The sequence below is a fragment of the Phalacrocorax aristotelis genome, chromosome 3, assembly GCF_949628215.1.
Source record: "Phalacrocorax aristotelis chromosome 3, bGulAri2.1, whole genome shotgun sequence".
NCBI lineage: Eukaryota > Metazoa > Chordata > Aves > Suliformes > Phalacrocoracidae > Phalacrocorax > Phalacrocorax aristotelis.
Window position 1 is genome coordinate 3439652 of NC_134278.1, and position 12707 is coordinate 3452358.

The 12707-nt window shown below is 45.0% G+C and overlaps 1 protein-coding gene across 1 annotated transcript in view; it reads right to left on the minus strand.

The window, feature by feature from the left end:
• The window catches only part of PINX1 (PIN2 (TERF1) interacting telomerase inhibitor 1), a 68182-nt gene extending 58098 nt beyond the window's left edge, over positions 1-10084 (minus strand). Inside the window, exons 1-4 of the mRNA XM_075086528.1 lie at positions 10011-10084; positions 4294-4403; positions 1894-1986; positions 1084-1162 (exon numbers count right to left, since the gene is read on the minus strand). Coding sequence (XP_074942629.1) covers positions 1084-1162; positions 1894-1986; positions 4294-4403; positions 10011-10071 — 343 coding nt within the window. The 5' untranslated portion in view covers positions 10072-10084. The remainder of the gene's footprint in view (positions 1-1083; positions 1163-1893; positions 1987-4293; positions 4404-10010) is intronic.
• Between the last annotated feature and the right edge of the window lie 2623 nt (positions 10085-12707).

The following is a 12707-nucleotide window of genomic DNA, read 5'->3' on the forward strand; positions in this document are numbered from 1 at the left end:
ACGATTAGGGCTCCAACGCACAAGGATAACTTACACTGCATTGGGTTCAGAATTTTAATCCTAGTTCTCCAAGACTAGAAACCAAATTTGATCCTTCTTGCTAACTGATTTTCCTCCTCTTTCTATCTTTCCTCTCCTAGAAAACCTTCCCTGCTCAAATGTTAAGAATGAATGAGTTCCTAAATTCATTAAGCTGGCAATTCTGCCACTAGCAGCACAGGATTGCTGTGTCCTATCAGAAGCCGTTGGTTTAACAACACCGCACAGAGAGTTGTTTAGATATATGATCAGAGTTTAAACTAGTCTAACTAAAGGAAAGACGGTAAATAAGCCATCTGATGTGTACAATTCTTTCTGTAAGCTCACACCCACCAGTTTTGCATAACTTCATTTTTACAAACCAAGGTCAAACTGTACAAAGCTTTTAAAAACTAAAAGACTTATAAATAGCCCTTTTGGGAAAGTTGTAGAGTTTCCCCACTTGTGTGCTCTACATCAGGGCTACAAAAATCACAGTATACCCCACTCAAAACAGAGGTGCATAACTCTGAGTCAAAAGCTAAGAAGCAGCTCTCTGAGGACAGGAAAAGTAGGTATTTAAGAAACCACCAGAGCACGGAAGCCAGGTGTGACAGTTCATTAGTAAAAGGATGGCAAACATATTGCAATGGTGAGCGATTCTGTTGTGAACCTTCATACTGGCTCTGGTTGCTTTATATACAAGCACTGCTGTAGCACACCCCAGCAAAAGGTCCCCCATGTTGTGGTCCTGGATAAAATAAACACGTTCAAAATCTTATGTTTGCTTTCCCCAACAAAAAGCCTTTAATAGAAGCCTGACTGAGAGCAAATCCCATCCACTGAGATCTACACATCCAGGCAAACTTGAACATGGTCATGGGACGGCAACGTGTCCTTTGGCTCCCACTGATTTCAGGGGAGAAGGGGAAGAAGGGGGAGTTGTCAACATCAGCAAGGAGACTATTAGCAGCCCAAAAGACTGGGCCTCAGCTAGCCTTTTAAGACAAAGAATGGAAACTCTGCTAAGCTTCCAGCATCTGATTGAGAAAAGCATGAACCTACCTGTTTCACCCTGTCCGTGGCAATCATTCAGTTCAGCCAGAAGCTGGTTGAAGTCATCCTGATGAGCAATCCAGTTGTCCTGTAAATATCACCCACATGAATACAAGGCAAACATTTTCCGAACAAACAGAAGTTTTGCTAAAACAGATACTAAGACTCTGCACTCTAAGAAGAAACCTAATTGTATTTACTCAATCCCTGTTGGTGGGAGGGACCCTCAGAAGCTCCGCAGGTGGCAATGCTAACAGCTTCGCTACAGTCACTCCAAAGTGCAGAAATGATAAGGGTTGTGTTTGTAAGCCCTGAAACAATACTGAGCTGCTGTTGGCTCTGCGTGTCCCCTGTCTGCGTAAGATGTTTTCAGAAGTAGGCAGGAAATACTAGTGTGATTTTTTCCAGCAACAAAGATGTTGATTATGAGACAAGCACCTTTAGAATCACATTTTGCTCTGCCTACGTACCTGAACTCCAGTCAGAAAGGTGACTGTATCAGGAAGAGGGACAGAAGGCATACAGCTAAGCTGGGCATAAGATACAGTGAGAAAGCAAGTATTTCAGTGATTTGCTTGGAAACAATAAAATCTCTGAACAGCCTGCTCCCAGAATTCACTGTAACCTTTCCAAGCAGGTACTTACACCTGAAACATCCAGCAAAGCAGAACTGAACTCCAGGTCAAGAGCTTCTGCAGAAACATCCGCATAGTTACATGCCGCCACCAGACACGACAACAGATTTCACTAACATCCCGTTACAAAGATTGTGCCTTAGCTGAAATGGAAGCCATTTCCTTACCTGGGTCTAGTGCTCACCTCGTAATTGATGGTTGCTCCTAACCCCAGCGTGTTGTTTTTCACCTGAACCTTGATATGTTCTGTATTTCCTTGCTCCTGAGCCCCAAGACCCTAACGAGGATTTAAGGGTGAAAATGTAAGGATTTTGCAGCAGTGACTAAGCAACTAGAGCTTTTGTACTGTAACACAGTTCGCAATGAAATACAGCAAGAAACCACAACTTAATATTTATTTGCTTGCCTGTAAGTGAATTCATTCACAGGCATTAGCACACATGAGATATTAAGTTTTTTTTAATTTACTACTTAAGCCTCCAGCGAAGTACTATAAACACTAAAATAGCAACAACATTAAGTAGTTGGGTGATTAATCAGGAAGCCACCTGACATTCCTAGGCAAGTCCAAAGTGTTTACAATTTTAAAACAAGACACTACATAAAAAGAACATGCCTCTCACCAAAAATACCTCCGTCATTGGGAAAGCAGCTGCGCGATGGCTGTAAGACAGACGCCACATAGAATGTACCGCACAGAACAAAGCTATATGGGAGGGAAGTGGAGGGGGTGAGGATCAGGCTGGAGCTAGCAGGACCTTAAGAACTTCTTCCATCTCATTCACACTCATAATGTGATGAAGATACTGGAGCAAACATTGGGTTTGTCTATCCTAAAGACCATCATCTGGGAAGCAATCTTTAGGCCCAGTATTATCTTTCTTAATTGTACGATCGGGGGGTGGGGGGAATGACAAAGCGTGTGGTTTAGAACTTTATTCCTGGTACCTATCCACTTCTTCCCTAATCCATCACCAGTAACAAATCATCAGCTAAGGGTATGGCTATAAAAAACATGTAAGTGGTGGAGTAGCAGAGACAAGCCCTGTGGATAGATCCTGGGCACATCTAATATTTGAAGCAATGAGCCATATCTGAAAAAGGCTATTGCTATTACAAACCCAGTAGAGTTTATTTGGTCAGTGGGGTGGAAAATTTACCTTGAAACTTCTGCTAAGCAAAAAGTATGGACGCAAGCAGGACACTTGGCTACACATCCTGCCGCGAGCCAATTCCAATACAACTAATAACAGCAGCTTAATTTCACTGCACAGATGGGCTTTTGCCCATTAATTTGGTCAAGGTAAGGTTCCATTTGTCTCAGTTTGGAGCAGAGCGGAGAAGTAAATCCTTCTCGTACAACTATAACTGTTGTAAAGGAAGACTGGGTCGCTCAAGTAGGAAATGTTGTGAAGATAATGGGGGCGGGGGGGGGGGGGGGGGCAGGGGGTGGGTGACAGATAGAAAACAATACGAGGCCTTCCTTTCACACCCTGACACGAAGTGTTCATAATGGCAAAGGTGTTATCCATGGTCAGTGAAGCTGGCTGCCTAAAATACAACCAGAACATTTAACAGCATTTTTTCTACTCTGGTTTAAATATCTATTTCAACCTTAGACACATAAAACACCTTTGCACAGAAAGACAGCAGTCAAGCTCCACACCCTTTAACAGCCTGGTCTAAAGCCTAGTGAAACCAATGCCAATTCCTTGACTTCAGCAGCCTTTGAATCAGGTACCACTGCTTGTTCGTGAAATTAGAGGTAGATAGAAGCCAGATTTATCCGTGCTAGCTGTAAGCCAACTGAGGCAGCAGCAGGCTACGCTGAGAAATCCACCAGTAGGCTTGTTTTTCTAAGTTTTAATACATTCACAGAATTGAGAATGGTCCTAATTTTAATCCTCTTACAAAACAGGCTGGGAGGGGACATCTAGGAGCAGAATTAAATAAATATTGTGGGGAGTTTGCATGCATTCGTTACATTAAACACGCTGACATGCAGGCCCAAATCTCAGCTCTGCTGAGGTACCTTTGTGGAAGTTAAACTGCTTTTAAGAGGCGTTTGAGATGTCTGCAGCTCTCTGCACTGACCTAGAGATTATTCCTAGCACCAGAAAGGAGCCAGTTCACCCCACACAGGTACAGGCTGGAGCCAGGAAGGAACACAGCTTGCATAACGCTGCATTTTGGCCATTCAAGGAACAGATGAGAAGTACCCTTTAAAAATAGGTAAAAGATTAAAGCAGGTCCTGGAGTTGCTTTAAGCAGTACCAAAAGCCAGAGAGAGAACTGAGGACATAAAGGCAACTTAAAGCCTTTAACCATCACCTGATTTAATGCGCCAGCTCCTGCTCTTACCTGGGGACGTTACCTTGTCAAAGAGAGGAGAGAAAAACTGGAAAGCAAGACAGGCACAAGCGAGCACCTTTGTAACAAACCATAAAAATGTAACATTGCTCAAATTCTCTGTGTGCTTAAGAGAATAAATCAAATAGAAAGAACATGGCAGTTTTAAACACTGAGATTAAGAGTCCCCAGTAGCCTTCCACCCTTCACTAGACAACTCTCCTTTAGATCATACCTTTCCTTTGGACCAGCCCATCTTTTCCAGCATCTTCTGGCCAAATTTAGATTCATCTTTACTCCAAGCGCTATTTCGTGGATCCACAGACCACTTCTGCCTTCTACGGGCTAGAGCAGGAAGGAAAAATTCAAACAGGCTCTATTTACATTTCCACAGCATTTAATCGATTTGAAAAAATCTCTTCACTGAGAAAAAAACCCAGAACTTATGCCAGACTAAATACATTTGGGGGGGTTAATTTTACCAAACCTTATATTGAAAAAAAATAACCATTTAATAATTACGTGAAGAATGCCAAACTAAAATTGCAACAGAAGTTGTCATCCCTAAGGATGGGCTGCAATTCAGGAAAGGCTTTAAGGGCTACCATTTAGGTGTACAGGCCTAAATCCCTTCTTTATTCCAACTTCGTTTTACATCTGGCTTCCACATGAAGTCTACAGGGGATGAGACTTCAAATGCTGGCTTTCCCAGTTCTGGACAATATCCACTGGCCAGTCTTCCTTTTCACCAGAACACAGAATTAATATTTGCCTTCATAACAAAAGCCAAGTCAAAAATCAAACATAAGCAACCAGAGAAACTGAATCACAGAACACAAACCAGTGGGATTTCAGCTTTTTGGATTTGCCACAAAATGGTTTATTCGGAAACTGAAGAGTCAGCGGAAATTATTGCAGGTGTGAAGAGATCCAAACAAGAATCAAGGCTCCTTTGTCCTATGCAGACGACTAAAGAAACTACAGTCCCCCAGGCCCACATGCGTGCGCTCGCCTCTCTCATCAGGAACAGCTTCATTGAAATCAAGGAAGAAAAGCTAGCACGGTTAACCAGTCGCTTTAAATGTGCGCCTAAACATACGCAGGAAGACAACCTAAATAAACAAGACAAGCAAAGAATGGGAGACAGGAAGATTACAAACTTCATTAAACACGATGGGAAACGGTGGATCAAAAATGACCAATTAACCCAAGGCCGTACAAAGTCAGGGAGAAGCCAAGTCCACGGAGGCGCTTTCAACATAACCAGGAAGTCATCCTTCCCTAAAATGCAACACTTAGGATTTGGGCCAGAGGGACAGAATATTACAGGGATGTTTGACTCATTTTTTGCCCAGTTCTGTTCCATTCTTAAAGAAGAACTAATACTGTCAGAATGCATGACGGTTGGTTGGTTGGTTCTTTTTAACGTGCGTCCTAAGCTTTGAAGCTCAAAACAGGTGCTGCATGGCAGCCCCACAAAAAGTAATAGTCTGATAGAGAATTTCATAAAACAGCCCATAAAAAAGATTTTACAGTAGGTGAAATGACTGAGTATTGTGAGAGGAATCCACACAGGACTCGCTTGGCTCACTTTTCTACAGGAAAATAACAACTTCTTTCCAACAGGCAGCCTTCAGAGAAGGATCTACTACAAGCCGTGCCAGTGCTGCTAACAAAAGGTGTTAAAGTGCCACTGTGGACTGTGATTTTAATGCGCCCAAGCAAATCAGGGTTCCCTGCTGCCCCACTGAGAACAAAAACTCTGGCTCCCTTAGCGACGCCGCTCACTCATTTACTGCGCTGTTTGAAACACTGACCTAGGAATTGGGGACAATCAATGTGCTTTGCCATCTTCCCTTACCCAAGATGCAAATGATCTTTAAGGATTCAGATTGCCAGTGGTTTGTGGTGGGGAATGAATTAAAAAGCAATCGAGCTGGCAGCAAAAGCTAAGTCCTATAAAAACAGGGAACGCCTTGGCTGTTGCTTTTGTCTGTAGCTGACAGTGAAACAACCAACATAAAGGACAATAAAAAGAAGCAAGTTAATAGAGGTTACGCTGCCCAGCCGAGCAGCAGCCCTCCTTTTCAATCACATTTCTCAATTTATCCCTTTGTTTAAAAATCTCTCGATTAACATCAACTTTCCCTCACTCAGCCACCAAAAACAAATTGTTCAATGCCTTTTTTTTTTTTAAAATGTAACTATAAAAACATTTTAAGTATGCCCATATTATGTTATGGTCTCTGTAACTAGTTCCCCAGGTGGTGACTTTGCAAATCCCAAGAAATGAAATTCAGTGCAACTCTTACAGTTGTAAAGCTGCCGTATGTATCTAAGGATTTGTCGACGCAGTAGAGGTAATCCATGTCAACAGAATGTGTGAATTTAAATTAACTTCCAAATTGAGTTGTTTGATGTAGTTCAACTAATCCACTTTAAAAGTTAATTTGTATTAATTTTCCTGAATATCTCTCTGTAGAGAAGCCCTAAGACGTTTTGCTCCCAGGAGGACCTTGGTAACAAAATACAAGGGCACCTAATACGGAGATTTCTCGAGCATGAAATTTTATGAGACCTTCCCTTTTCCAGCTATTTTAATCCAAGTATTTCAAACCTCATAACTCCTGTTATGAGATTAATCCTCACATTGCTGGCAGGTTAACACACTCTTATTTTCAAATATGGTAAGCTACACGCAGGAAAATAAAGAAACTTGCTTACATCTTTAGACGAGTATCTAAGAAAGACAGGAACAACTTCATGCCACACACAGCAACCACAAAATCATCTCTCCTTCCCAACAAGCAACAAAAAAAGACTGTTTAGTCAACGATTTATCAGGAATGTTTGTTCACTGATGTCTTAGGAGTGAGAAAGGAAACAACATACTATGTTCCAGCTAAAAAATTCAGCTCAGAAGTGAACACCAATCTTCTGGGCTGCTCATAAAATGATGCAAGACAGTAACGCAACTCTGGGCACGCAGCACCATCCAGCGGAGAAAAGCGTAATTTCTTTAGACACTTCACTTGGATACCCTATGATTTGGAAAAGATCAGTTACTAAACCCTTTCACCAAGACTAGCTCTGTGCCTGGAACACGTGTTTAACGATCATTTCTGAAAGTTCCTATCAGTTCCCACCCAAACCCCTGCTGTGAGTCCGTACATGGTGATAACACAGAAGAAAAACAGGTTAAATTTCTCCAATGGAAATGGAATGGAAAAAAATATACTGCCCACAGAAGGGATTTCATTTTTAATCCATGCTATGAAACCCATCATTGACACACACATTTTTTTCCTGATAAACACCAGTAGGAGACAGTTAATCAAAGTTTATTAAAAGTTAAAAAGAGTTAAAAAATAAGTGAAAAATAAAAGCTAACTCTTTGTCCATTTCTGCAATTTATATGTTATTTAAATTCACACTACACAAGCACAGGATGACTGAGTTTGACTTTTCTCAGCTCAGTTCACAGCATCACAGAAGCTGGAGGGACCTCTTGAGATCATCTACTTCAACCCCCTGCTTAAGCACCGTGTCCTGTCTGGTTTTGAACACCTCCACAGACTGATACTCCACAGCCTCTCCGAACAATTTGTTCCAGCATTTGGCCACCCTCACAGTAAAAAAAGAAGGATTTTCTTGTGTTTCAATTTGCACTCGCTGCTTCTTGTCCTGTCATTGGCTACCACTGAGAAGTTATTTCAAGTCCCTGAAATGCATCTGCTTTCACAGCTGTAGTACAGCAAATTAACCCCCCCAAACTTTTTTTTTTTTTAGGAAGAATATTAATTAAAGCACCACAACTTGATCCAAAACTGCAAACAAGAATGCATGTGTGTAACACAGCTTCACAATTTTAAATGCAGCTGAAGATGATGAACAAAGACACACAACTCTGCAAAGGTCACACCCAGCAACTGGATTAGTTTTTTTAAGGCAATTGATTTCAGAATTCCCTACATACAGAAGTGAACTTAACACAACATCGCGTTACTGAAATGTGACGTGTCGAATTAAAATAATTAACAAATTCTGAAAAATGGTACCAACAAAGTTTACATCTAAAATAATTAAAAAATTACATTTGTAAATGCAAAATTGTTTTCCTCAATTCACACTTGTATTTTCCACTGGAAACAGTATTTTCTAATTAGTCATTATAATTAAGTCCATCTTTCCTGCAGTCAAGCAAACAAATTCATCAGACCCTGCGCTCTCACGTTAAGGACGTTCTGACACCAGTAAGCTTACCAAAACCACCTAAGGACACTAACAATACTCAGACAGAAATATATCTGTCCTGCTGCATAAAAATCTACTGTTGAGAAGTTTAACCTTTCTACTCATACAGAATTTTGCATTTACTAGAAAAGGCTACTTTACAGGAATGCATCTTTAATGCGGAAGAGAAGGCAACAGAAGTTTTTAGCTCCCACTTTGCTCAGCCCTGAGAGAGTTCTCTTTGCTGATCTGAAGAGCTTTACCTGAGAAACAGTTATCAGTCAGAATATTCATCCAATGTTTTAATCAATTATTTTAGATACGGGGAGCCTAAGTCCTCAGTCACTTCAGAGATAAGAGTGAAGCTCAGTTTGATTCCAATACCAGGAAAAAGTTAAGCAAAATTATCAGGCTGCATACACTAAAACCTTCAAAAATTATTCACTCAGCAACACCCTTACACAAAAGGAATAGGACAACCACACGGTCTTACCCCAAGTCTTCCCATGAGTTCAGTGGATTTACTTGCCTTTCCTGAAGCACTCGCCTACAACCCCTTATATCCCACTCTCACCTTTACCAACCCAGAATATAGCTGATCTCCGAAGCTCCCTGCACAGACGAGTGGGCAAGCTAAGCTCAAATGCTGCATCTGAGTGTGATCAAAAGACTAGTACCTACATAAACACAGCTCCGCTGAGTCCTGCCAGCCTGTCACACAGCAGCTGGCACCCCAGCACAGCACTGGCCCCAAGACTTCAGAGTATTTGTCCTCCAATCACAGAATCATTGAAGTTGGAAAAGACCTCCAGGATCATCAAGTCCAACCCCCAACCCAACACCCCCAGACCCCCAGGTAACCCCTAAACCATGTCCCCAAGTGCCACGGCTGCACGGTGTTTGAACCCCCCCAGGGACGGTGACGCCCCCACCTCTCTGGGCAGCCTGTGCCAGGACCTGACCCCTCTGGCAGGGAAGGCATTTTCCCTCATATCCAACCTAAACCTCCCCTGACGCAGCTTGGGGCCGGTTCCTCTCGTCCTGTCAATGGTGACCTGGGAGCAGAGACCAACCCCCCCCTCACTCCAGCCCCTCGCAGGCAGCTGCAGAGAGCGAGAAGGGCTCCCCTCAGCCCCCTCTTCTCCAGGCTAAACCCCCCCAGCCCCCTCAGCCGCCCCCCAGCACACTTGTGCTCCAGACCCTGCCCCAGCCCCGCTGCCCTTCTCTGGACACGCTCCAGCCCCTCAAGGCCCTTCTTGTCCCGAGGGGCCCAAACCTGAGCCCAGCATTCGAGGTGGGGCCTCCCCAGGGCCGAGCACAGGGGCCCCATCCCTGCCCGGCTCCTGCTGGCCACCCCAGTGCTGACACAAGCCCGGGTGCTGGTGGCCTTCTTGGCCACCTGGGCACACTGCTGTCAGCAGTCAGCCAGCACCCCCAGGGCCTTCTCCGCCGGGCACTTTCCAGCCCCTCTGCCCCAAGCCTGGAGCGTTGCACGGGGCTATTCTGACCCAAGAGCAGGACCCGACACTCGGCCTTGCTAAACCTCAAATCTAATACCTAAAACCCACCACCGGCGCGGCTCGGGCCCCAGGATAACGGCCCTTCCTCGGGCCCCCACCCCGCTCCCCGGCCATCGCCCCCCGCTCCGCTCCGCGCTCCGCTCCGCTCCCCGGCCATTGCCCCCTGCCACGCCGCCTCTCCGCTGGTAACAGAACTCACGCTCCGCCAGCATCGCCATCTTGGGGGCCTCCCTCCCTGCGCGGCGAGGAAGCGCCTCCATGCGTCAACTCCATGGGGGGACTTTTGTGACTTCGGACGCAGAAAAAAGGCAGTTCAATAGATGCCTGATTAAAAGTCTTGAAGCAAGCGAGCGCAGCGGCCATACGAGTGGAAACAGAGGGTGTAAACCAGTTAAAATTCTACTAAAGATCTCAAAAGCCGTGTCGAGTTGCATACTCTCTATTCACATGCGTTTTCCGACGGATAGTGGACAGGCACTATGGCGGGCAGCCGAAGATAGCGAACGGTGTTGGCGGGCTCTGCCTCCACCGCAGAGGGCAGGCTGTGCCCCGGGCTGCGTGGCTGTGCTTGGGCTGCCCCGGCGCTCTTCCAGCCCATAAAGCCGCTACAGCCCAGACTACAGCTGGTGGGGGTTAGTGGGGTTCTTTGGGGTGTTTAACCGTTCCCACAGGCGGGTGTCGGGACGTTTCACGGTCTCCGCGGGCGGAGCCCGGTGTGAGGGGGTTCTTTGGCGGGGGATGGGATGTGCTCGCCGTCGCCTCGGGGTGTGTGGTTAAAAATAACTGGGCACGGGCAGTGTGAATCCTTGGGGGGAATAAATATCCCTGAACTTTGACAAACCCGCTCCTGTGGTGGGAGGGAAGGGCGGCGGGGGGACCGCACATGCCTTGTGCAATGTGCCCCTGCCTGGCCTCTTGTGGTGCAGCTGAATTTGTCATGGTCGTGTCCCGGGACAGCCTTTGGAATAACTAGGTAAAGATGTCCGACAGCAGCGGCTTGAAGCCTTGTCCTGGTTTGAGCTGGGATAGAGTTAATTTTCTTCGTAGTAGCTAGTGTGGGGCTGCGTTTGGGTTTGTGCTGAATACTGCCTTGATAAGACACCGATGTTTTAGTTGTTGCTAAGAAGCGCTTACACTAGTGAAGGACTTTTGCAGCGTCCCAGGCTCTGCCGGGTGCACAAGAAGTCGGGAGGGGAGGGGGCACAGCCAGGACAGCTGACCCCAGCTGACTCCAGGGATGTCCCACACCATACGGTGTCATGCTCAGCATGTAGAGGTGGGGGAAGAAGGAAGGGGGGGACGCTGGGAGTGATGGTGTTTCCATTCCCAAGTCACCGTTACACATAATGGAGCCCTGCTGTCCTGGGGATGGCTGAGCCCCCGCCTGCCCACGGGAAGGGGTGAATGAATTCCTTGCTTTGCTTTGCTTTTGCGCGCAGCTTTTGCTTTACCTGTTAAACTGTCTTTATCTCAAACCATGAGTTTCCTCACCTTTATTCTTCTGATTCTCTCCCCTGTCCCACCATGGAGGGAGGGAGGGAGCAGCTCTGTGGTGCTTGATAGCTGACTGGGGCTAAACCACAACAAGCTTCCTCGGGCAAACTAGGTCGTTATTCTCCTTTTCAAGGTTTTTAAAGAATCTGTGATGAGCACAGATCTTCCTCTAATACCAGCTCAGTGCTTCGTGTCTTACCCACCTTAGATGTGGAAAAAAATTACTCGCCCCTTTCTGCAACAGAATTTATCTATTTGAAGATGGAACGCAACCCCTCCTTGATGTTTACTTGCTGAATCAAACCACCCCTCTTCTGCAGTCTTGCAGATCAGGTTTTAGAGCCCTCAGTCATCCATGCTTTCTGCTTTCCAGCCACTCTTCAGTTGTTTTATTCGAAGTATTGCACCCAAAACAGGACACGTGATGCTGCTGAGCTCTCCAAAGCACTTAACTGGAATTGTAGGCTCTGTCTCCTCTCTGGCTGTGTTTTGCATCTGAGTGTAATATTTTGTTCTCTAATCTCTCTCCCCCTTTCAGAGAAGTGCTACATAGGGACGGTATATCCTGTGTTCATGCACTGTGTTAATCCTGTCTTGCCCTTACTGAACCAATAATTCTGTGCTTCCATTTTGTTCTGTTGTTCTGAACTGCGGACCTTTGGTGCCTCTGCTGTCTCTTTCCCAGCTTGGAGACACCTGTAAGTATACTCTGTACCTTAAGTCAGGTCATTAATGGGACTATTGAGTCCTACCAGGATCAGACCAGATTGCCCACAGCTCTTCCTTCATCCATCCTTCCATCTGGATGACAGCTGGATCACAGCTCACGTGGTTCATCTGTTCAAACTGCTTTGCTTCTGTGCTTTTTGATTTAGATTACATTTCCCTGTTTGCTTACAAGAACACAGTGCAAGATGCAAGTCTTTCTAAAGACTTTCTAGACAAAGAAAACAGAAATAATAACTATCTTTTCCTCTGTAAGTCCCGTTCTGTCAGCAAAGTTAGATTGATACAATAGAGCTTGTTCTTGGCAAGTCTATAAACTTGCTAATAGCTTCTTGATATTTTTTTTTTTGTAATTGTTTATATTCAGTTTATTCAGTTCCTTTTAAACTGGCTGCTCTGACTGACCCAGTTCCTCCTTTAAAGAACGGTATCAAGCTAGTCCTTTCGTAACCCTCTAAGCCCACATCCAGCCGTCAGAAATTGTCGCATTGTGTGTTCTCAATGGACTTCTTTTGCCAGTTCTCTGTGTAATTTCAGGTCACGTTCATCGGGCATGACTGATGTGAAAACAAATAGATACTTTCCAATTCTTCACTACCTGAGAAGGAGATCTTTTCCCTTCGCCTCTCTCGTTAATTATGTTAGCCACTTGATTGCATCTAATCCTTTTAGTGAA